At 38.4% G+C, this 25754-nt stretch overlaps 1 protein-coding gene across 10 annotated transcripts in view; it reads right to left on the bottom strand.

Moving 5' to 3' along the window:
• CTTNBP2 (cortactin binding protein 2) overlaps window positions 1–25754 on the bottom strand; it is a 125516-nt gene that overhangs the window by 63358 nt on the left and 36404 nt on the right. For 9 of the 10 annotated variants that reach the window (XR_004954068.1, XM_036230993.1, XM_036230994.1 and 6 more), the window contains exons 3-4: window positions 13332–13556; window positions 384–2040 (exon numbers count right to left, since the gene is read on the bottom strand). Coding sequence is in view for 8 of the 10 variants with exons in the window: in XM_036230993.1 (XP_036086886.1) it covers window positions 384–2040; window positions 13332–13556 (1882 nt within the window). In the remaining 2 variants the exon portion in view is untranslated. The remainder of the gene's footprint in view (window positions 1–383; window positions 2041–13331; window positions 13557–25754) is intronic. The other variant, XM_036230997.1, reaches the window with a different exon arrangement.

Here is a 25754-nt window from a genome sequence, read left to right as displayed (position 1 = left end):
GAACACACACTGCCTGGTGATGACCAACTGGTATTGGAGTCTTGTGAGATGAATATTTAGTAAGAAGGAACAGTCTTTCCTCCCATGGAAATGCTTTCGTCTCTCTAAATTAATGGTCTCTATGTGCTCCAAACCACTATTTTCAGGTTATTTTAAAAGAAGAAAGCACTTAGCATAACAAAACCGCAATTCATATAGCAAGATGAATCACCATACCCTGGAGGCTTTAAAGAAAAATATCAAAAAAAAAAAAAAAAGAGGAAAGAAATAGAAACAAAAATTATCAAATTAAAAAAAGTTTCAAGGCAACGTGAAGAAAATTAAGGCAAGTGAGAGGACAGGCTACATTCTTTAAAAAGGGTAGAATATTACAATCCCTTTACCTGATGCTGTTACCAGGAGGCTGTCTGAGGCACCTGTTCTACAGGATGAGGCACTAACAGGGTTTATGGAAGAGCAAAAGGCAATGGTGGTGGGAATGACAAGGGAACGTTCTGAACATGCAGGTTGGTTCAGTCCAGAGGTTTCAGCAGGCCAGGCACCCACCTGAGATGTGGCCAGGGCTGAAACGGCACAGCCTGCCGGTGCCACAGTTAAATCTATGGATGGTTTTGGTGGCAGTTGAGGGGAGGATGATTTAGGGAGATTCTCCTCATTTATGACCCTGTTCCCTTGGGGCAAACTGGAAGGCGGTGAAGCCACAGTTTTGTTATCCGCTTTGGCCCCCACACTGGAGGCCCTGCTGCCATCCATCATAACCTTGAGTTGGGGGTGGGGCGGAGAAGGAGCCTGGGAGAGCCCTGGCTTTTTTGGAGGGATAGGAGGAGGGTTTCCTCTGTCAACTCGTGCTACACCGGGAGTCTTTAAGCTGCTCCGACCGACCGGAGGATAGGTGCCAACGTCCCCCGTGGGGGACACTCCAGGCCTTTGGGGCGGTCCCGTTTGAGGGCCTGTAAATCTTGACAGTGCTTGGGTCACAGTATTCCGAGCTAACTGTTTGGCCACTAGGTTGTCGCGACTTGTAGGAGAGACGTCTCTTGATGGAGGACTTTGGGTAGTATTTCCATTTTGGTCTGGGTCATTAGTATTGCCCTGAAATCTGAATCTGGCTGCTTGGATCCGCGGGTTTAGACTGGGATGCAGAGATGCATTGGCACATGGTGAATGTAAACTGTGCACAGGCGGAGCATGCGAGCAGCTCTGGGGAGCTATGCCTGGTGTCTGCACGGCGGGTGGGGCAGCGTTGTTGGGAAGCTGGGGTGTGCTACTCGTTAAATCCGGCGTTGAGCCAGTGCTCGGTCCATTTTCCTCAATTCTGTTTGTACCTGGAGGTGTGACAGCAGGCACAGAGGAGACAATCAAGTCACCATGGGAAGCCTGCCTGTCAATACCCGGTCTGACCAAGGCGGCATTGGTACACACATTCCCTTTTGCATTTGCAGAAACTAGGGGGCTCCCTGCTGAAGGCTTTACAGGCACAGTCAAAGGCAACTTCTTCACATGGTCAGTGCTTTCCATCACTAGGTCTGTCTGGCAAGCAACAGATCTTGTCGCAGGTCCTTCTGTTCCCACAGATATGGAGGCCAAACGCCTATCTTTTGTCTTCCGGGGGAGAGAGAGGCTTGGTTTGCTGTCACTTCCCCTTTTCAGCTGCTCGATCATTTTCCTCATCTTGTCTATCTCCTCTTTGAGGTCAGTGGTATGCGCCTCTTCTCGGTGCAGTTTGGCCCGGAGTTGTTCCCGTTCAGTGTCAAACTCAGAGAGCTGTTTTTCCATCTGAGCTTCCATTTCCGTGCTCTTTCGTTTCTCGGTGGAGAGTTCCTCTTCTAATGCACTCGCCTTTTTCTTTTCCTCGTCCAGCTTGGCTATTACCTCTTCTAGCTTCTGGGCCTCCTCTATGACTTTGCCCGAGAGCTGCTTGCACTCCTTGACCAGCATCAGGACCACGTGCTTGTTCTTGCCACGCTCTTCCTCCAGGCGGGAGGCCAGCTTCTTGTGCTCTTGCTCCAGGGCTTGTAGCTGAAGCTTTTCCATCTCCAGCTGAAAGAAATTCAGAGGACAGCCCTATTAATATGCAAATAATTCTTTTAGCCAAAAAAAGTCCTTCTTAGGAGAGTTTTAAATTAATTTTCTAACAATTACATGGTTTAGGTTAGCTAAAATTCCAAAACGTGTTGTGATAAGGAAGATAATATTTTAGACTCATTAAAATGAGAAAATAGATGTAAATGGTTTATGAAAAACATCTAAGTTACATCAATAAAGAATTTTTTAAAATCTATTAAAGTTAACTATAGCAAAGGAGAACAGTAATCTCATGCTTCGAATCACAGCACACAATTCAGAAAGTTCTATTTTTGTAAAAATAGAGGTCTGTAAAAGAACTGATATTTTTGAGGTTTAATGCTTTAAAATTATCAAGTAATCTTTGAGGCACAGTACAATGAAAGTGTCAGTGAATAGCAGACTTCGGTTAAATTTTATGTTCCTGTATTTGCTAATTGTATAACTTAGCTTTTTTTTTTTTTTTTTTTTAACTTCGAGCTTCTTATAATGGATTGCTGTAGAAATCATAAAATTATATGTGCAGTTCTATGAAAACTATAAAGAGTCAAAGAAATACCTTATTAGAACTATAACCAATGTCAGTTGGTTATAACCCAAAGTCTGACCTCATCTCCTACTTCAGTCCCAGTTGTGCACGTAGCTCCCACTATGCTGGCCTCCCTGGAGTTTTTTGAACATTCTTTGAACACGGTCCTGCCTCAAAGTCTTTGACCTTGCGGTTCACTCTGCCTAGAATTCCACCACACACCTTCACGTAGGGTTCGTGTGCTAAGCAGTGATCAAGAGAAGAGAATGGCTCACTGCCCAGTGAGGAGTCAGGCGTATTCTCCATACCGTGGGTGTTTCCTGCTTTCAAGAAGTTGTTGAATAGCACTTCAATGGGTCCTATAAGTAGATGACCAGTGCTTGGTCCATTTTCCTCAATTCTCTTCATACTTGGGCGTGGGACAAGTGGGTAAAAAGGAGCCAATCAAGTCACCATGGGAAACCTGCCTGTCAATACCTGGTCTAACCAAGGAGGCACTGGTACAGACATTCCCTTTTGCATCTGCAGAAACTAAGAGGCTCCCTGTGGGGAGCTTTACAGGCAAAGTCAAAGGCAACAAAGGAATACAGATAATTGCCCAAGAATAAGTAGAATCAATCGTTCACCCACATACATTCTATTCTACTATAGAAAATTTGTGGGGTGACTTTATAAGAAGATTAGGTGAGATTTGGGGAACAACAGTGCTTTCATATACTATATTTACATGTATATTTTACTTATCTGAGTAACTCACAGAAAATTTAGCTTATTAATAGTTAAAGCACATTTAACTCTTCTAAATGTATCAAATTGTAGGTTGCTGTAGAAGGCATACATAAAATTAAAATTAAAAAATTTTAATTATATTTTGTATTAGCATCTCAATTCTTATAGTAATGTAGGAAAAAGCAGAAACTAGGACAATTTTCAGTTTATTTTAAAAACAGGAGTTGTATAATTTACCTCTCAAGGTAGAAAAAAGATGCTTGTAGAACTTTTAAGGGCTACTTTCACTTCACAAAACTAACTAGAGACCAAGTCAGTGATTTCCCCGATGTCATCCAGTTAATCAGTGTCAGAATCATGACACTGTTCACTTTGCCTAGAATTCCACTACACACAGACTCAGGTTCCCCTTGTCTCAAGCTTTTCTCACCCCATCATACACCCTGTCCATAGTATTTCTTCACTACGGGTCATCATATTTTATTTATTTCTGAAATAATAACTTTCATCTTACACTTCAGAATCAGACTTCCAACAGGAAAATGACCCAACTAATCTCAGATATTTATATAGAAAACTGTACTACTATAAAAGCACCCATAATTCTATTGTATCTCTGTCCTTCCATCACTCATGCTTTGTAAATCCCATTTCAGACTAACCTGAGTCGTTTTAATCTCACCACAGATAGCAGAGCACAGAGGAAACCACATAATTGATATACTTAAAAACACATGGCTTCAACTTTAATTGAGCTCTGAGCCCCGATCATCAATCAGTCTACTTTTGTTTAACTTCCTCTACAATTTACTTGAGAGGATATTTAAACCTCTGCCACTCTCCCCAAAGCTTCACCCAGTGACCACTCAACCGACCCTCAGCCTATCCTAATAGACTCTTTTAACAATACAGACTCACTCCTACATCCTGTCTCCTGTGTTAAGCTTTTTTATAACCACACCAGTCCATATGTCCTTCCCATCACTCTAAGGGAGAAAGGTTTCCATCTGTTGAAGGTGAGACTTTGTTTAGCAATTAACTTCATTTTCTCCTGTCACCTCTGAGACTTGCTCCATTACTTATCACAGTGCTCTTCATAATATTAAACATCCCCCTCACTACCAGCTCCTTCCAATCAGTATAGAAACATATTCCTAGACTTTAAAAAATAATTTTTATATTAAAAAGAAAAAAAAAAACCTTTGATCATTCTGGCTCAGAGACATTCTGGTTCAAAAAAGAGATGTAGTACTAAGTTCTGATCCTAAACTTGTGTGACTTTGGTAAGTTCTCTCTCTAAAGATCATTTCTGTTTGATGCCTTAACTGCACAATAAAGCAATAATAATGATTACTCTATAGAATTAAATGAGGCAATACATGCAAAGCATGCACTGTTGTGCCTGGCACTAAAAAAAATGTTTGTTTCTAATTTATAATATAACTATTTGTGCTATTTAAAAATGTGTCACTTTTTCACAATGTTTTTCCTCTGAAGACATATTTATAGGCAAAGTAGGATCTGGAGAATTGGCCACAATAAACATATAGATGGCTATTTTTATAACATATAGCAGTTATAATTCAACAGTTACAAGGTATGTAAGAGAAAGTTCCACTACTGGTAATGATAAAATAACTTCTATTGCATTATCTCCCCTGCAGATAATAATTGTAAACCTTTAAAAATATAAGGGTTTTTTTGAAGGCTCTGCAGAACAATAAAAGTGGCAGAAATAAGAGAGAGTGTACCCTGCCATTTTAAAGGAGCCAACAGCATTGGATGAGATTTGCCCTTGCATAGCTTTTCAACTGAGGGCAACTCTGTTCTGAAAGTCCTAGCAGCGGGAACTCAAGCATCCAGCACCTCTTATACTAGCTTAAGGAGTCAGCACGGACCTAAGGCTGCCAAACTTAACCCCACCAGCATCTTTGGCTGACTCTTGAATTACATATTCAGAATGACAGAGGTGGATGCTGAATGGCTAAGAGAAGTGAGCACATATTTAAGCTACTGACAACTCTAAAGAAACAGAGTGTGAAACAGGAATCCAACCAGGTTAACTGCTTACTACAACAAAATACATTCAGAAGATGAAAGTTTAGGGTCTCTGTACCATACCATCCATAATGTCTGGGATACAATAAAAAATTACAAAACATACAAAAAAAGTTTAAAAGTGATCCACTGTCAAGAGAAATATGCTCAAATATAAACTAGATCCAAGATGATACATATTGGAATTAGCAGACAAGGACCTTAAAGCAGTCATTTTCAAAGAAAATATGGTCACAATGATTGAACAAAAAAGGAATCCTGGCATAGAAATGAAAATTAGAAAAAAAAAAATCAAATGGAAAATCTAGAACTAAAAAGAATGATATCTAAAATGAAAATAAAAGTTCATTGCATAGGCTTAATAGATTTTAGAGAGTAGAATAAAAATAACAATGAATTTGAAAATAGAGCAAAAGGAAGTATCCGATTTGAGAAACAGAAAAAAAATTGACAAGTAAACGGCACCTCAGTGACCTATTAGAATGTAAATATAAAGTGGTCTAAATTCCATGAAAGTGGAGTTTCAAAAATAGAAAAGAGAAAATGAGGAAGAAAACTTATTTTAAAAAATAGCCAAAAGCTTACAAATTTGGTAAAAATAAACTTATTAAATCCAGGAAGCTAAGCAATCCCAAAGCAGGATAAATATAAAGAAAATCATACTGAGGCACATCATAGTAAAACTGCTAAAAACAAAGATAAGAAAAAAATAGTGCAAACAGCCTGAGGAAAAAATATATATGTTATATACAGAGAAACTACATTATAAATGATAGCTGATTTATTATCTCATCTAAATATATATCTAAAATATAGGAAGCAAAAACTGACAGAAAAAAAGGAAGAAATGCAACTCTATGATAACAACAATCTTTCTCATAAAAAAAACTAGGTTAAAAATCAGCGAGAACATAGATCTTAAAAACACTGTGAAAACCCCATGGCCTAGTTGACATTATGGAACAGAACAGTCCAAGACAACAGAAGATGCAGTCTTGTCAGACGCACTTGATGAGCTATTAAAATTACAGAAGACTAAAATCTTATAGAATATGTTCTCTGACCACATTAGAAAATATAAATAAATCAAAATAAAGTATTAAGAACACCCCAAAACTCAAAGATAAAATAATGTACTTTATAGTACAAAGGTTTAAGAAATCACAAAGGAAATTAGAATATATTTTGGGCTAACTAAAAAAAAAAAAAAATACCAAAATTTGTGGTATGCAATGAAAGAAGAGTACTTAGAGATAGCTAAAGCAGAAGGGAGAGAGAAACTGGTATCTTTAATTGTTTACATTAGAAGAGTTACCTCAAATCCATCATCTAAGTTTTACCTTATGAAGCTAGGAAAAGTTAAGCAAATTAAATACAAAGTAAGTAGAAGAAGTAACAAAGGTAAAAAAAAAAAAGTCAACAAAATAGAAGAGACAAATGATAGAAAAATTAACAAAGCCAAAAATTGTTTTTCACCTAATAGATTAATATTGTTAAATTTATAAAAAAAACAAGTTAAGAAATAAAGAAAAACACAAATTATCACTAGAGAATGAATATAAAAAGAACAATAATGAATAACTTTGTGCTAGTAAATTCAACAAATCAAATTCCTCTGCAACACATAACTTTCAGAATTGATATAAAATGGCATAGAAAATGGAATGGCTTTATATTGCTAAAAGAAATTAAATCTCAAATAAAAACTTTCCCTCAATGAGAACTCCTAGCTTATATGGCTTTATGAGAGACTTCTATCAAACATTAAAGAAATAACACCAAACTTATACATACCTTTTACTTTATGAACCTAGAATTACCTTCACTCAAAGCAATCAAGTATTTTTTTAATTTACAGAAAAATTACCACTTAAGAACACAGACACAAAATTCCTTAGCGAAATACAGGCAAACTGAATCCAGCAATACATAAAGAGTAATAAAAGGTGACCCACTGAAGTTTACCTCAGTAATCCAAGCTGCTTTAACACTTAAAATCATATTAAAAGAAAAAAGAGACAAATCATAACCACATCAATAGATGTATAGAAATGATTTTACAAAATTCAAAGCCCATTCATAAGAACTTCTCAACAAATAGAATGAAATCTCAGAGATAAAGGGCATCAATAAAAAAAAGCACAGCTAACATAATTAATGGTGAAATAGACTTTTCTTCCTAAGAAAAGGCAAAGGTACTGAAGTCTGCTCTCATTGCTTCTATTCGGTATCGTACTGGAGGCTCCAGTCAGTGTGATGATGGCGGGAGGGGGAGGAAAGAAGGCAGGCAGGCAGCCAAACTGGAAAGGAAGCAGTAAAATGGGCTCTATTCACAGGTAACATGTTTACCTACAAAATCATATACAGTATACAAAACAATTGCTAAAACTAATATAACCATATTTATCAAGATCACAGGACACAATGTCAACATACAAAAATCAACTGAATACCTGTATACTAACAGCAAACATTTGGAAGCAGTTTAAAAACGATGTGATTTACAACTGCATCAAAAACATAAAACACTGAGGAATAAACCCAATGAAAGATATTTAAACCACAACACTGAAAACAACATGCTAAAAGAAATTATAAAGCCTTTGAAAAATGGATAAATATATGATGATTGTGGGTTGGAAGGCTCAATTTTGTTTAAATGTCAATTCTCAACAAATTAGTCTACAGAGTCAATAGAATTTCAACTCCTGCCAACTTTTGGAGAAACCAACAAACTGATTTTAAATTTTTACAAAAATTGAAAGTATCTAGAATAGCCAAAACAATTTTGTTACAGAAAAACACAGTTGAAAGACTTATAGCTCCTACATGCAAGGCTTATTATTTACCTAGAATCATCATCTACCTGAAGTTCAAGTATACGAGTAAGACTAATCCATGACGAAAAATCAGAAGGCCGTTCAGTGGTTGTTTTAATTGGAAGAGGGATTTGTTGGGGAGGCCTTCCATGAGACCTGTGATGGACATATTTTCTGTTCTTGTAAGGAGTACCAACTACACAACCGTATACATTGTTTAAAACTCATCAATTTGTACACAAAGATGTGTAAATTTTACTTCATATAAATGTTCTCTTAAAGAGCTATAAACAATAGTGAGTTACAGGTTTGTATGTTTGCTTTTTACAGTGGTATGGATTAGCAAGTTTGAAAATACTCTCTGTATGTTCTAGGTCTGAGTAAATCAGTAAATATACTGAAGAATAATGGAGCCAGCCTTCTCACTGTTGGAGAAGTTACTTCTAAATAGAGGGAGGACAAGAATATACCTTATGGTTTTGGATTAGAATCAGAGGTGTCAAAACAGTATGAACTTGTTGTTTGATAGAGACATACAGATAAAATATAGATATAGGTGTGTACATAAAAATATATATGAATATGATAAATACACATAATTTCCTAGCTCTAGATTTGTTTCTAAGCACCATTTTCCATTAAAAAGGAAACTAGGAGTAATAACTAATTCCAGGAGTTGGTATAGGGAAAAATATAAGATGAGCCTGGCATACCTTGCAGGAAAGTAAGGAAGTGCTCAAAAAATGATGAGAACTTATAAGAAGAGCCACCTTAAAAGGGCTCTCACTGGCCCAATCTGGGACAATTCTGAGCGGTGATCCAGGGCCTGTGGACCTGATGGGTAGAGATAGGTATAAAGACTCCCAACTCAACCACATACTACAATTATAAAGAAATCACAGCCTTGTATACATGGAGTATTGAGTTCCAGTTGACTTTTTATATTATTATCCAATTTATTTTACTTACAACCACTTCCAAGTAGTGGCTGAGGAAGAATTTTGCATGGAGAGTATCACCAAACTATTTTGCAAAAAGCAGTGGATTGTGTGGAAGAGCTTCACTGAGAAAGTGGGTGGCTGCTCCAAGAATAGCACCCAGACTGGGAGCCATGAATGGAAAGGCACGAACAACTGTTTTTACAGAATGAAAGAGAAGACTGTGTAGGTGGGAGCAGAGGAGCAATGCAAGGGCGATTAGTTCTAATTCAATGTGGAAAATAGAGAAAAGTAATCACGGTCACTTATAAAATGAGAAAGCAGAGTGCATGCCTGTCACAACCACACGACTCTTAGGCCATTTAACTATATTCATTATTGCTTCCCTTTCTAACACTCGCTGCTTCCTTGTTCTTCACCTGGACACCCCCACCCACATGCCCAATCCCGGTAAACAAATAGATAATAATAAAATATATTAAAAGATTTTTTTCTTTATAGAGGCTGAAGCTACCAGTTTGGGCTCTGCAGTTGTCATCTGTCTTTTCCTCCTGATCTAGAGTTTCAAGAAAGGGAATCAAGACATGAATAAGGAAAACTGCCCTCTGTTCTACATCTCTGGCACAAACCTCACTGTCCAGTTCTCCTTAACACTCACTCTGCAATCCTTCTGGGGAGTCAAAATGCATGTGGAAATGTAACAATGAATTATACGAAAAGACTCAGGAATGAGCTAAAAATAATCATTTGTGTACAAAATGTCCTACTCTTCCTAAAAATGTTATTTTAGATGGTTCTCTACCATGTTATCCTTGAAAGTCTAGAAAGCAGCTAAAATTATACTTATATATTAAAAAGTAACCATCATATAATGTAGAGCACTGATAACAAATGGCAGAACAGTACAATTAGCTATAATAGGAATAGAAAAGCATACGAAATAAATTAAACAAATTTCATTGTTCTTTTCTGGCATCTTTGTTATTTCTTTGGTTGTCTAGCACCTGAAACTCCGTGTTAGACTTAACTTTATGGTTCTCCTCTAGAGAAGAGAAATATGTCCAGCAGTAGCTTTCCTGGTCTTCCCTGTAACTGAGGGGAGGGTGTGGGGCCAAAGCTTGGCCAATCAAGTGCACCTGCTCTTAGGCTTAAACTAGGAAATGAGGGGTACAAAGAAGCAGGGACAGGAGAGGCACCACTCCAGACCCAGAGCAGCGATGACAGGGGGCTGTCTGGCGTCAGCGAGCTGCCGTATCCAGCTCTCATGAGCAGAAGTATCACCCACTACAGACTACTTCTACAGTGAGCATTTGTCAGTGATGCTGGCTAATAAGAGCTAGTTCTCTTGACTGTCCCAGCCATGTTCTACCTTCTTTAAACCAAGCAATAAATGCCTTTTCTGCTTATCTCCATGAATACTGGCTTCACTTCCTCACAGCTAATAATCCTGCCTGATATGTCTATTGCAATGCAACAGACCTCATTATGCTTAGCTGCCACCTAGAACAAGTTATACCCAATACACAGAGCTACTTTCAGTTTTTTCACTGTTGGGAGAAGAAAATGCTCCCTTCTGAATTTCCTAGTTATTATCTGGGTTTCTTACTTTTAAGGCTCTGCTTAAATTAAAAGACCGTCTTTATTTCAGGGTTAGAAATTATACTTTCTAAGTATGAATAAAATGACTAAAAATAAATCAGGATAGAAACTCTATTAACAGATGATGTACAAGATAAGTAATAAAAGTCCAAATATCATTCATTCTACCCTTCGTTACCGGCCCTAAACCTGGTGTAGATTGCCGGAGGCAAAGTTCCCCATGATGATTACTCATTAGCTTATTCAAAGTGGCTTGAAGGGCTCAGTCCATTTGCCAAATTGACTCATGCCCAAATTTTCCTGGCACACAAACTGCCAGTTAACCCTCCTATTAGTAGTCTCAGCAGGAACCAATGAATGAATGAGCACAGAGCCTCTTCTTCTGCCTGAAGCAGCCAACCAAAGCAGAATTCAAGCCAAATGTCTTAGAGCTGTGCCCGGTGTCAGATAATAAATACTTGGATGTAGATAATGGGGCCTTTGCTTCCCCCGACTTTTGCTCTGGCAGAGATTTAAAGAACAGAGCTCATTGAAATTAATGGATTTTTTTTTTTAATTTGACTGATTTTGGATTTCAAAAACTCCAATTTACTCTATATGTAAGGGAATTAGAGATGTTTGGTTAAAATATTTACTTTCAGGAATAAAGGTGACAGTTAATTTTATTGCTAAAAAAAATTACTTTGGTGTTTCTGGTCTTACCAGCTGATGTGACGTTTTCTTTGTAAGATTCAGGATAAGGGAACAAACTGTAACTATTATCACATGCTACAATCTACAGAAACAGAATAACTTTTAAGGACACAAGGTAGCAGTGCCTATCAGAGCTGCCCTTCACTAAGACTACATAGCCAAAGAATTTGGCCATAAAGGACTCCTGTATGCCCGTTATACGTGAGAGACAGATCACTAGCTCATTTCGTATTAGCCTCTCAGGACCCATAGGACAGAAACAATTTCCTTTCATTCCTAGCCAGGCTGGAAATGATCCAGTCATTTAGAAACAAACAGGATGTAAGTTGATTTAAAAAAATCAGCTAGATAATAAAATCTTTGATTTGACTCAAAATGAGTGTCTTCTTTTTCTCCAAGAGAAGTGATAGATAAAATGCAAAACTAAAGGAAATTTTAGGAAAGTATGCATTTTTATATATTAAATAAAAACTACAATGAAAACAAAATATTTTCTTGATTTGTGATAATGCATCATAAAACCCAGCAGAAATACTTTATTATGAAATAACTCACGTGTCATGTTAAGAACATAACTGAAATGTGCCTCATCCAAGAAATACAAATGAGCTTCAGTGACATCAGCTGAAATACACTGGCTCTTGCTTATGTGGTTCATGGGGATTTTTGACAATCTCCAGAGACCTCAGTGGTTGTCTACAGGGCTTTGTAGCAAGTATGCAATATACAGAGTAAAACTGTTTGATTCTGCCTCACATTCATGGAAAGCTTTCTATTCTTTTCTTCCTTACTCGTTTACCCAGTGCTTAGTTCTCTACCATGTGATAGACTGATGAATACATTTGCTTTTATTCAAAACCCATACCAGAACACTGACATACATATGTTAATGCAAAGATATAATTACAGAGAAAAGACACACACATTAAAAGGCAGTATCACAAATATTTATAGTATAGTGTATTCAGGTTAACTGAGCAGGTGTTACATGTGAGCTATAATGAGTTCCCTGGAAAGGACAAATAGAAACATTTTAATTTATGCTTTAATAATGATTAGAAGAACATATTGCTCTTAATTCTAATTATACTAGGCATCATTAGCTTCTCTGATTTTCTCACTCTCTTCTAAAAAAGGGAATCAGTAGTCTTGGCAGCATATCGGAAGGACAAAATTTAAACTTCTATTTCCTCATGGATGATGTTAGTAAGCTTTTAACACTCAGGGCTCTTTCAAGTACGGACTCACGTGCAATAAATATGTGTGTGTTGGTAGGGGAGGTTAGGAGTACGGAGCGAGGTTGGTTTAAATGAAACACATGTGAGCAGGAGCCTGGAGGTCTGCAGCTGAGACAGCTATCAGACCCCAGAGGCGAGTTTGAGACTAACCAGGACTTCGGGATGACATGTACTGAGATTGCATATACCATGCAAACTTTCATTCTATTCTCCTCATGCTATCTTCATTTTCCAAAGAAATAATTTAAACAAATTTTCATTTCAAAGAAGTACTTGAGACAGAAGCTGGGTAAAGTAAGCTGAGGATGCCACCATATGATCAGAGTCCTGGTTGCATTACTGGATCACCCACGTAGCAGTTAAGCACGCCTTAAATCACCGGAAAAGGAAAGTCCAAACAAAAAAAATATATTTTAAAGAAAGCATCAAAGTCAGCATTATGGGAAACATAATTATTTTGTCATACTTTCTTTACAGTTTAGTCTTTTTTTTGAGTTATCCATTTGAAAAGGGTCTCCAGATTCTGTCGGCATTTTGCATTTCTAAGTACTTACCCCAACTCTTCTTGAAAATACAATATTTAAGAACAAAGGACAGCCTAAGAGATGGTCTCTGTGTTCTACACTGTGTTACGGGAAAAATGACTGTTCTGAAGTCTCAATACCTTCTTTTGTCTGCTCTCAGCAGCAGCCAGCTGTGTGGACATCCTTTCTTGCATTTTTCTGCAGTGGGCCATGACTGCCTCAAGGATGGACAGGGGATTGGTACAAACTGGCTTCTTCTCTTTTTCACTGGCACCTGCTTCATAGTCTCTCTGCAGTGCCAAGAATGGGTCGTTTAAATTAAATCTTCCATATCGTTCCTGGATAAACACCTCCTTCCTGCGAGCCTAGAACAAAATCAGAGGAATGTACTGAAGACAGAAATGAAAATATACAGAAAGATATTTATTAGAAAGTTTTACGATTACTTTTCCAAATGGTCTTCACAACTGTTGTTGAGTAATGGCTTATGAATGATGTCAGGCGGTGAGAGGTGAGGGCAATCTGACCCCAACCCCTGATTAGCCTGGCATGCCATTCTGTCTACTTTCGAATTTGCTTTCTTTAAGAACATTGCCTTTTAAATGACAAATAATGCAAATATTTCTTTCCCATGATACCCACTCCTTCAAGGATCTGAATTTTAGGTGTAGTCTTTTCTAATTTAAGAGAAAATCAGAAAGATCAACAATTAAAATAAGTTCCAGCAAAAGTTCAAAAATAAAATTGTGTTGACAGAATTTATATTTCACATAATACTTATCAAGTTAATCACAAAATATAAATCTCCTGCATGTTTTATATAGCCAGAAAGATTTTATAAAGAAGAAAATAATTCATGAAATTTTTTACTCAAAATTTTACAACATTCACATATTATGAAGTTTGACCAACTACTAAAATCTTCCCGAAAATTTAAGAAGATACAAATATCTTATCATTGAAGGACATTAAAATATAGTTCACGGAATCCTAGGGAAAAAAATGTAACCTCATTTTACTCTAAATGTCAGTCCTTCACCATCAAAGTTAATTGCACATCCACATGGCACTAAATGCAATTTTCTATAATTAGCCTAAAACAGACTTTGCATAAAATAGGAAAGAGCAGTAGAAATATACTGAAAACTAGCAACATTTTCCTAACTCATAACTTAGCTCATTTGGAAGAGCCACTAGAAAAAAAATTACTTTATGTCATTGCCATAGAATTGCTTTATAATAAACCAAACTTAATTGTCCAAAATATTAAGTGTATTTTCTAAAGATATGTTACATACATTTTCTCACTTTAAAAGAAACTGCACTAAACTTTTCCATTTTTAGAACACTGACAGCAAGCCAATCACTAAACACAAGTGTAAATGACAAATGGGAAACAGTAACATTTTTTTTCCTATTACCAAATTAGATTAAGAAATGCAATTTACAAAAAGTCCAATTTCACCATTAAATTTAAGCTAGTTTTCAAAGCATGATTTGAAACTTAAAAGTTAACATGGTTTGTGAGTCATAAAACATTTGATATTTCTAGAGTCTTCAAATTCAATTATGTAATCAATATACTGATTAAGTATCACTTCAGATGCAATTTTGAAAGCGATGTCATTTTATTTTTCACTTTTCTCTTAATTTTTATTCAAGGTAATAGTTCATCCCCCCACACCTGGATAAAACCTTGGGAAAGCCTCCATGGTTTTTCTAATTACTTTTATCGAATACGAGTCTTATAGCCACTTTTAAGACATAAAACGGTCTCCATTTGGCCACCAGAATACCCAGCCTCAGCAGTATGACAGCTCCACTTTCCCCAGCTATACAACCTGCTGCAGGTTAACATGTGGCACCTGGGAAGCTCGGAGTATTTATGAAAACGTCTCTCTTTTTATCCAAATCTTCTCCCCCTAAGCTGTTTCGGTCCTTCCTGGGATGGAAGAGACTGGAGATACATGATGGAGGTAAGGGGAGCAGAAACATTCTACTTGACTGATTCGCTTGGTAGACTGGCCTTACCAACTGAATGTGGCAAGTATTCAAAGCCTAATCTTTTCCCATAAAGTGCTTGGTGACTTTAGAGGGCCACCCCTCTCCCACTGCTGAGGCCCCTTCCTCTATAATTTCCTCAATGTAGGTCATACATTTAGGACGGACTCCGTAATTCATGGAGACCAGTTAAAAAAAAAAATGGGGGCTCAAGCATGGGGCCCTTCTAAGCACATGGAACTTTGCAAATGCATAGGTTGTACATCCATGAAGCTAGCCTTGCACATGCTCCTTTATGTAGCATCTAGCATCCGGTGTTTGTGGGCTACGGTCCCATGTTCTCCAGACTTCTCTATTAAATAGGACCTGAATCAATCTCATTCCCACTCTGATGCCTATGGCCCAATGCAGTCTACAGGAAACACTCACGAATATCCATCTACACAAAATCTGAGAGTGCAGGATGACCACTGTTATCACCATGCTGTCATTTCCACAGGATGCCTGCTTTCATCCCCGCCTCCACTGAGCCCACCAAGACCTTCGGGAGAAACCTAGTAAGTCATTAAACTCTCTCTCTGGTGCCCTTTTCTCAAGATGAAGGAAGAAGCAACTTGATGGGGCAGGACTCACAGTATCAGTTTCTACAAATTTCTTTGCTACTAGCTCATTCTTCTAGAATGACATTAGATTTATTTTATCTACTTCTTAAAAAGTAATTATAATTTTGATGGGAATTATGTATAAATTCTACACATATTTTTGAGGAAAGACATTTCATAGAATTGTTTTACCACTGAAAGATGATCTTTTCATTATTATCTTATAAAAGTTTTATATTTTCAAATCAATTAGCATACATTTAAAAATAACTTTTCACATATCTTTGGCAACATCCCACTTTCTTAATTATCTGTATACAGTGCATATTTTATGTTGATTAAAATTGATACAGCAGTTCTCAATCCTGGCTGCTCATCCAAATCATCTGTGCAACTGCAAACGCTCAGCTTTGGCCCAACGTTCCATCCGTAAGTCTATCAAGATTCTTGTAAATTTTTTTGCTTCCCTTTGCACTTTTATACCATTATTTTACCTTTACTTCTAACTAGGTAAATCTTAACATCATTTATTTTTCAAGCAGCTTTTGGATGGGAGTATTTTATATCTTTGTCAATCTGAAGACGATTTTTATTTCCTTCTTTCAGGACCACCTTGTCTGGGTGTCTTCTTAGGCAGTATCCTTTACCACGAAACCTTGTTTCATCACTTTCAGCATTCGGTATGCAGGAGCAAGCCTGAGGTCAGGCAGAATTTTCCCTTTCTGCATGATTTAATCAATTATTTTTCTAACCTTAAATCAGTATATAACATTTAAGATTATGCCTCGTGTTGGCTGGTACTGTCCCAGCATGCAGCCCTTTTTAATCTAAAGATTCTGCTACATTCTGGTTGCAGCATTCATTCCATTTTCTCCTAGTCGCTTCCAAAACTATCAATTTCTCTCCTGGTGTAGCTCCATTCTTTACTGTCCACATACATAGATCTTCTTTTCTACTTTCTCGCTTTAATCTTTTCCTCTTGGTTCTGAAGATCTTTAATTTGTCACGGATTCAATTTTTTTACAGGGGTCTTTTTTCACTATTATATGCTTCAATTCTCCTAGTCCATTTTAAATTCTCATACAAACCATACTAGGTAGGTACCATTCGCCTCATATTAGAGATGAGAAAACGGAAGCACTGAGAGGGCAAGGGGCTTGTCCACGGTTGTACAGCTAGAAGTGGTGGACCGAGGACGGACTCCAGCACTCTGCCTCCAGGATCTGTGCCCCTCTCTGCTCTGTTCCTCAGCTTTGCAGTCTCTTCCTCATCACAGTCTGGCTTAGCCACCATTCAGTCTCAGTCCAAAGCCTGTTTTCTTGAATTTTAAGAGACGAGGCAGATGCTATCTATAAATTACTTTCTAAAATTTACTTATTTCTCATAATTTTGTCAGATGTAGTTTCTCTCTTTGCACTTTAAATGTTATATTACCTTCCTTGTTCTATGCTACAAAGTCTTTCGAGGGCCTTTTTTTTTTTTTTCTTTTTCTTTTTTCTGTTTACTCCATCTTTGGACCAGCAGTAGTCAAGCCAGATCTGGTGTTAATCCATAAGCAAGGCAGGTGGTCTCCCTGAGTAGCTTTACTCATCAGCTGGTTGCCCTTAATATGCTTCTCTCATATGGGAAGCCAGTGGGCAGACTGATGCAGATGTACATCACGGTGCTGCTTTCACTGAGAGGAGCAAAAGGGAGTCAGAGCCACAGCTCTTGCAAAGGAAATGGACTCCTGCAAAGGAAATGGACCCCCACCACTGATGCCTTGTGTGTTAAGGACAAGGAATCTCTTCGACCGTGTCTGCCCCCTAGGTAGAGGACATATCTGTGTCATCTTCTGTCCTGGTAGAGTATCAGGGAGTGGCCCTGATGCCCAGGCAGGCTCTCTGGTGATTCTTCTTCACAATCATAAAAGGGGTTTCACGCCACAACTCTCTATCTATCCCACAGTGGGCCCTTGCCTCTCCAAATCCAGGAAGGCAAGAGTTGGCTGGCTCTTTTCAAGTTAGAGAGCGCATCACAGAATCTCAGGGAGTAATTCAGTTCTCATTTATCCCTCAATCTGGTCATTGGACATTACAACTAGAAGATATACCTTTATTTTTCTGGATACAGGTAGCAAAAACGGTTGAGAGAGTAGGCTCAGAGATCAGACAAAATAGATTTGAATAGATTCTGCCACCTCCAAGTTATGTAAACTTGGGCTGATCACCTTACTCTTCACCAGTTCCATGAGGATGACAGAGTACCTAACCCAGGGTTTTGTTGTTTTGAAGGATTAATAATGCATGTAAGGCACTTAGCTGGGTGCCTAGACAATCGTGAACATGTAATTAAGTGATAGCTATCATTTTAATAAAATGAGACATTTAGCTTGTAAATTTTGCCTATTTTTATACCTTTCATGTTACCTCATTAGAGAAAGAGGAAGTTTGGAGTCAGATGCCAGTGCCAACATACCCATGTTAGTTCAAGCTCCCAGGAGAAGTTTATCAAGGTATGGTAAGCTGGGTGATTGTTTTTCTGTGTGTGTCTACACGTTTACAAATATTCTCTTCTATTGCATTACACACTTTAAAGAAAAAGCCCTGTGCTTCCAAGGTCCATCGTTCTACAGCCCCCTCGGTACATGCACCAGGCCAAGCGGTGCATTCACGAAACGCTACACGTGAAGTAGAATCAACATGACAGTGGATGGAAATGAACTCATTATCATCTAACGGTTACAGAAACATTCACGAATATGATGCTCCGCAAACAGAGGAAATATAAATAATAAATTCTTTTGAGAGTGTTTTTAAAGGATTACAGAGCAAAAAACAAAGACTTAGAACAAAATATAACAGAATCCTGTTTCAATACCACACTCTAATACGTGAAATCAAATGACTGGTTCTGAAGCACCACATTTGGAGAAAGGAGACGCGGTTATGCCATTACCTTTATAAGCTCTCCCCTTATTAATGGATGTGGTTTTCAGCGTTCAGGGTAAATTTAAATATAAACATGTAAATGTTCTATCTGTAGCCCTAAAGTAACAAATGTACACAAGCCATTCATTTGCTGACGTTCTAAATCATAGTTTTTATGCTAAGTTTTCTAAAGCTTCTAGATATTGAGTAAATTGGTAGAATTTTCCAACAAGTTAAATCGCCCTATCAAAAAAGTTGTCAAAGTTTGTGACATATAGTGAAACAGAAAATTCATAGTTCCTGGTAAAGAGATGACTTAGCCCATCTGTAAGAAAATATGTTCCTAATGATTAAAAAGGGAACCGAATTTTCCTTGACCATTAATTTTAAAACAAGTGTTTGAAAAATAAGGCTTTTGTTGAGTAGTCTGATATTGTCCAGAGAAGCAATTAGTGCTTCTGGGGACTGAATATTCCTGTACCAAGCACACTGGGCAAGGACTCTGCGGGAACGCCTCCCTTCCAGTGTGTTCAACCAAATTCCTGTTCTAAAAACCCTCAAACAAGTTTTCCCCCCACTTGCATGTTATTCACATTATCATGACTGCACAGATTTTTTGTCTTTAATCATCTAGGACTTTTGACTCATAACAAGAAAAAACACCCTAGCATTAAACAAACATCATGCCTAAGATGAACATACAAGCAGCTATATACAAACAAACAAATCTCAAGAGAACGCAAGGTAGCTTTCTTGAAATGTTTCAATATTTCAGGAACGATGTAGTTCGCCTATATGATCATTCCGGAACTATCTACTAATTTGTGACTTGAGAAAAGAAATGTGGAAACAGTAGTGGGTGTGGGAACAGTGTTAATATAAGCTTCTCCACGCAAAGTTTTTAAAAAGTGAAAAACAAAATAAGGAAGTGTCTACTGGGAATGACATAACAGATAATTTCTGTGGGTAGAGGTTGTGATTAAAAATTTAAAATACGCTCCCTTTTATAGCTGCAAGAAACCTAAGCTGGCTTGGTTAAAAATGAAAGGCCCCAGGACACAAAGAGATTGATGGAGGGGTTTTGCTCTTGCTGCTGCGCCCTCTCCCACCTCCCTTGGTCACTGAGGAGTGACTCACCGATCCCAAGACCTGCTGAGCATCTGGAAAACATAAACAGAAAGATTTTAACTTTCTCACCTTCTACCAGCTGAAATGACTCACTATCAACAACAATCAAGGGAAAAGGAATGTTAACAGTTTGAAAGTAGTCTTTATTCAAACCCTGCCAGTAATTTTACCATCATTAAATGTTTCCCAGTCCTTGAAAGAATATATACCTCCTGCTCCTTGCCACAGCAAGTCAGGAAACTTCTGCAGCTGTCAGAAAAGGATCACTACATAGATTTTCAACAGGGCGGCAACCCTGGGAGAAAGCTGGGTCCTCAGAGGGAGACTTCACTAGACGTCTGCAATAAAGATCTGTGCCCCTCGGGTGGGTACAGATGTGCAGACTGTGGGTGGACACTCCTAGCTGCTCTTACGTCAGAGGTACAGGGACCCAGCAGGCAAAAGGTGAGAGAAGAGCTAATCTTGTTCAAGGGACAGGCAGATCTCATCAGAACAAGCATTATTTGCAGGAAGAGGGTAGGTATCTATTTCAGATCATGCAATTTTGTCTTCTTTCATTGTGTTTGATGCAAGAACAGCTGTGAAAATGCTTTATAAACCATTAACTGTGATGCATAGGTTGGGTGGTATTATTAATATAAAATCAGTCATTTATCACAGGCCTGTTTGTGTTGGTTCCATTGGTAAAAATGCTCGACTATCTGTGTTTCTGCTCAACTTTTTACATTACATCATTCATTCTGTGAGAATTAAGTGAGGTCTACACATGGACCATTTGTCTCCAGCAACCAACTCCCTTGTCTTCTTTACTCTGCTGGGCACTAGTGGGCCAAATGGGAAGGGGGACAGTATATCTTAACTAGTCTATAATAGAGAATAAATTATAGAATACTGTAAACATGTGCTACACATTATGAAACAGTGAAATGTGGCGTCTCCTGCAAAGGAGTTTAGGCCAAGACAAATGGTAATCATTTCCTGAGTCTCCAACATGATTTATGACTGACTGTGATCAGTTTCTGAAGAGTAAATCTGAACTGTATTTTTAAAGTCTATTCTTGTAAGAATCTGTTTTCTCTCAAGTTATGCCACCCACTTTCTCACTAAAAGCCTCAGCGGCCTCAGGCCAGATGATACCAGTCTCCTGTGTAGGTGGCACATTACAGCGCTCACTGGAATTTGCTGCAGGAAGGAGATCAGGACCCTGCCATTCCCACCCCCTCTATCCTGGAACAGCGAGCTACTAAAGGCATCTGTTTCTGTCCTTTAACATCCTTAATCTCCCGTTAATATTCCTGGAGAACACAAGGATAGTGAGAGTTAGTTAGGATGGGACTAAGAGCATCATGTCAGTTCTTAAAACTCTGATCGGTTACAAAGAAGTGTTTCATAGAACTAAAGCCTTCAGCCAGAGTTGACAATGCTATCATTCACATTAAAGGAATCCATCTCCTTTCCATCCGAATGCCTCTGCTTTGTATACAAGATCAGATGATGCTATGAAAATTCCCAGAGGACACATATCCCTAGGGGCAACAGGACTAGGAATAGGGCCTCCACACATGCCTGTTTACCCAATCCTGTGAATGACGGTCTCCCCATGGAGCTAGCCAGCAGGCAAGGACCTGGGTATAATCTAACTGCCTCTGTGCTATAGTAAATGCCCCAAATGGGAATTACATCCACAGCCCTGGTCATAGTATTCCCACATTTCAACTGACGGATGGGCCTAACTACACATCAGAATTTAAAAAAGAGGAGCTGTCTGAGTACAGATGAGGCATCATGAGAGTTGTGTGAGCTGACTTGGTACAGCCATGCACTTATAAGATCCCTCTAAAATAACATCATGCTTGGCAGTAAACACACAGACTATTTTGCCTGTACAGTCTATTTTTAAATATTGGTACCAGGCACACGAATACTTGCAGCTGTGTTTGAGAAGTACAGGGTAACATGTACTTGGGATTAAGCCTAGCACCCACAGAAACAATTCCTACTCTGTTACATATAAATAACAGTATCAACAGAAGAATCTACCAAAATGACCAAAAAATCAATTATGGAAGGGAAAATCTCAATAGCCCATTTCCAAAATAATTCTTTTTGAAGGCAAATTAGTACTATTAAATACTAAATTTTATTAGTCTTAATTTTATTAGTATTTCGCAAAGTTAAAATGACCCTAACAAAAAACATATTTTTAAAAAACACACGCACAGTAGAGTGTACAACAGGGAATCAAGTTCTCTTTATGTCATAAAAGATAATAATCAAATAAATGCACCTCTAAAAATGGTCTATGATACTGTTGAGTCACAAAACCACACTGAAAGGCCAACATCAAAGACTCCAAAGATACCCTCTAAGGTCAAGAAAGTCATCAGCACCATGATATACTAAGAATTTACCCTGCAGTTAATAAACCCATTAGCCCATGTCTACGCGAAAAAGGGCCAGAGATGCGTCACGACAACCTATGCATGGTAACCCTATTCTTTCCTCTCACTCTTCAAGTGTGAAGGACTTGGGAATAAGATTTAGAAACCAGAGTAAAGAATAAGAAATCCAAACATACAACTGGGAGGGATGTTGTCCTCGTAGTCACTACTCAACAGTGGAAGGTTTCTGCAGCAGTGTTGGACTGTTCTCCCTTCGTTACAAAGGCTTCGTCTGTAGAACAAACATCACTTTTCCTTGGCTATATGACCTTGGAGGCTTCCTGCTCCTCATAGGAAATAAACACCTCTCGGTCTGAATTAACTGAAAAAGTAATTATTATTTTTGCTTCACAAGGTCATAAACGGAATTTATATCTGAACTACCCTTTGGGGATGAATAGCCTAGATTACCAAATGGTCAAAGAATCCCATTGGCTAGAAAAATCTAATGATGGTTCCACAAGTTTTTTGTTTGTTTGTTTTTTTAAGTAATGAACCTTAAGGTAAGGTAAGGCATAATTCTAACTGGAGATGGTATATTTATTGGTTATTGTACTTTCATTTTCTATTTAAAACTTGGACACACATAAAACATAAAAGTGGCTTATCTAAGACTTTAGTTTCCCCGATTATTCACGGAAAACTTTGCCACTATCCAGGAGCCCTGAATCAAGTGGATAAGCAAAAGGATCAGAGCTCACAATTGCTTAATACTCTTGGCTCGAACAGCGCCTTCACTAGAATGTTCTTTCAACATGCTTGTGTCCTTGGACTTCATCATGGCTACACAAAGATCTCAGTGCCTTCCTTCTCACCAGTGCATCTCCTACTTGACCACCTTTTCTACACATCCAGTGTAGAGTTCACGTTTCTCCAGATGCTTCTATTTCTTCAAACCATGATTTCTCAATATTGTAAGCTTGGGTCCATCTGGAATCTGCTATCTGTGCTCTCTCCAGGGGCTGAGCAGAGCTAAAGCTCATAGCAAGATACTGTAAAGCCAATTCATGTGAAGTCTCCAAACTCATCTGGGCTCAAGGAGCTAACACTTACAGGTCCAGTGAATTCATACTGGCTGGAAGGAGTCCTATCCTTCCACATGGCCCTGGTTCCACAGCGGGCATTACAAACCTCTTTGCTCCTAATCCAACCTCATTCTTCTTGTAGCACTCAACCTTTCCGCCTCATGCTGATAATCATTTTTTCCCCAATACTCCCAAAATTCTGTTCCCTGCCTTATTATCTTTTCTAAAGGAAATTGTTTCTTTGCTCCTCTCTAAAGTTAATTATTTATATTTATGCCTCACCTTCTCTCTCTTCCTTTACCTCTACGCTGCTACAAACAGAACTTCGTGACGAAAATCACTTCTCCCAGTCCTTCAAATTCAACTCCCTGCTAAATAACTTACCCTGGGTGTTTCCACAAGTCCAAATATACAAGTACCAAACTGAAGTCTGCAGCTTCTCCACCACACACCTTTACCTCACATATTCCCTGCCTTGCCTGTGGCACTGCCAGCCTACAACTCACCTGAAACCTGAGTGGTCACCACATCGCTTTTACCCCTCATACCCACAGCTACTCAGCCAAGGCTACGACCTAAACACTGATCATACATATCCCCTCCTCTCCATCCCGGCCATCGCTGTCTTACTCCGCTCGCCCCTTGTCGTCCTTCACGCCAATGCCTGCAACAGTCTCTAGACCTGACACCCCTCAAATCATTCTTCCTCTTGGCCGATAAGAAGGATTACCCTGGAATGCAGGTCTATCGTATTACTGCGCTGCTCCAATCTGCCAAGAGCTCTTTACTACTTAACATAAAAGTCCAAACCCTCATCAAGGTCTTCTACAAACTGACCCCTCATGCTACCTCTACTTTCATTTTCATATACTACCGCCCACCCTCCTCCTCTTTACTCCTTAGGCTTCATAGCTTTATTTCCTTGATATTCTGCAATTGAAGCCTCCCTGACGAGGGAGAGACTGTCCCTCCTAGAGCTAGCTGATGATTAGAGAGAGTAAATGACTCTCCAGGGAATGTGAGTTTCATATGCAAACCACCCCATCTAGAGTGCACGCTTCCCTTTATCAAACCCTCACACATCAAACTATTATCCTCCTTCCCTGATCACCCCAGGACTGAGCATGAGACAACCAGGGGCAGTCCCTATGTCCTGGAGACTTCTGGAATTATTCAAACTAGCCAGTACGAAGCCCGCTCACCTTGCCTTACCCATTCCTTCACAGGAAAACCACAAGCGTCTTGTGCCTATGCTTTTCCCCTGTTCCTTCAGCCTCTTGACTGACCTTGGTGCTTCTCCTTGTGGCCCTGTGTGGCAATGCTGTACTTCCTGCTTCTAGGGATCTGAGTATAAAAACTTCTTCCTCTGCAGCAGTCATTTCCATGTTTGTATGCCTTACCGCATCTGATTAAAACAAATCCTGGATACATCTTAAAACAAGCTTCAACTACAATTCCATTTACAAGGCCCTGAGTTCACCATGCTGTTGCAAGCCTCTGTATATGCAGCTAGTAAACTGTATCAGACCCAGTTTCTAGTTTTTCTCTGTAAAGTCTTGCCTTATCGCCGTGTTGCCAAACACACTCCCACTGCGCCATCACTGTATTTTGCACATAGCTTTGGCTGAATGTTTGCTATTCTACCACAATGTAGTTATTTGCATAAAAGTCCATCTCTCCTCTCTCCTCCAAAGCCAGGCTTTACGTTATGAGAAAGAGACTGGGCCATACACATGTTTACCATGAGCACTGAGCCCAGTACACAATAAAAACTCAATGAATTCTTTACAAATTAATTGAAATGTACATCAACAGTGTTAGCATTGAATAGTGCTAATGACCACCCTTGCTGCTTTGAAATAGAGCTTTCTGATTAAGAATTTCCAGCAGGAAGAAAAAAAATTGATAAGTAATAACTTTAGATACAGCTTACTTTCAGTCACTTAAATTATCCAAAATATAGGTATATAGAGAGGATAGAGAGATGATAGTTGATAGATGATAGATAGATGATTGATATAGATAGACAGATAGACAGATAGCCAGACAGTTAGTCAGTCAGTCAGAAAGAAAGAAGAAACGAACATCTTCATGGTGACTCAGTCAGTCAAATATATTGACTTTAGAATGTATTTCATGCATATATTTGGCTAATAGAATGTGATATAGACTTAGAATCTACCATACCGATACCTTCAAAATACAGAAAAGACAATCACATTATGAACTGGGAACTTATGCTAATTTCCTTTTTATCTCCCTACTTAAGACTCTTTTATAATTCATTTTCTTTAGGAAATGATTTAAAGCACACATCTAAATAAACTGAACTCTCTTCCTCCTCACAAAAGGCAATTTAAAATTTCAAGAATTCAAGATAAGTGCATAGCTTGAGAAAAGAATATTTACCTATGTCAATTTATTATAGAACTACAATAAAATTAGCATTTATAAAAA

Source organism: Rousettus aegyptiacus, unplaced genomic scaffold, assembly GCF_014176215.1.
Source record: "Rousettus aegyptiacus isolate mRouAeg1 unplaced genomic scaffold, mRouAeg1.p scaffold_m13_p_13, whole genome shotgun sequence".
Taxonomy (NCBI): Eukaryota; Metazoa; Chordata; class Mammalia; order Chiroptera; family Pteropodidae; genus Rousettus; species Rousettus aegyptiacus.
The sequence above is the reverse complement of the archived record's forward strand: the minus strand, read 5'-3'. Positions and strand labels throughout refer to the sequence as shown.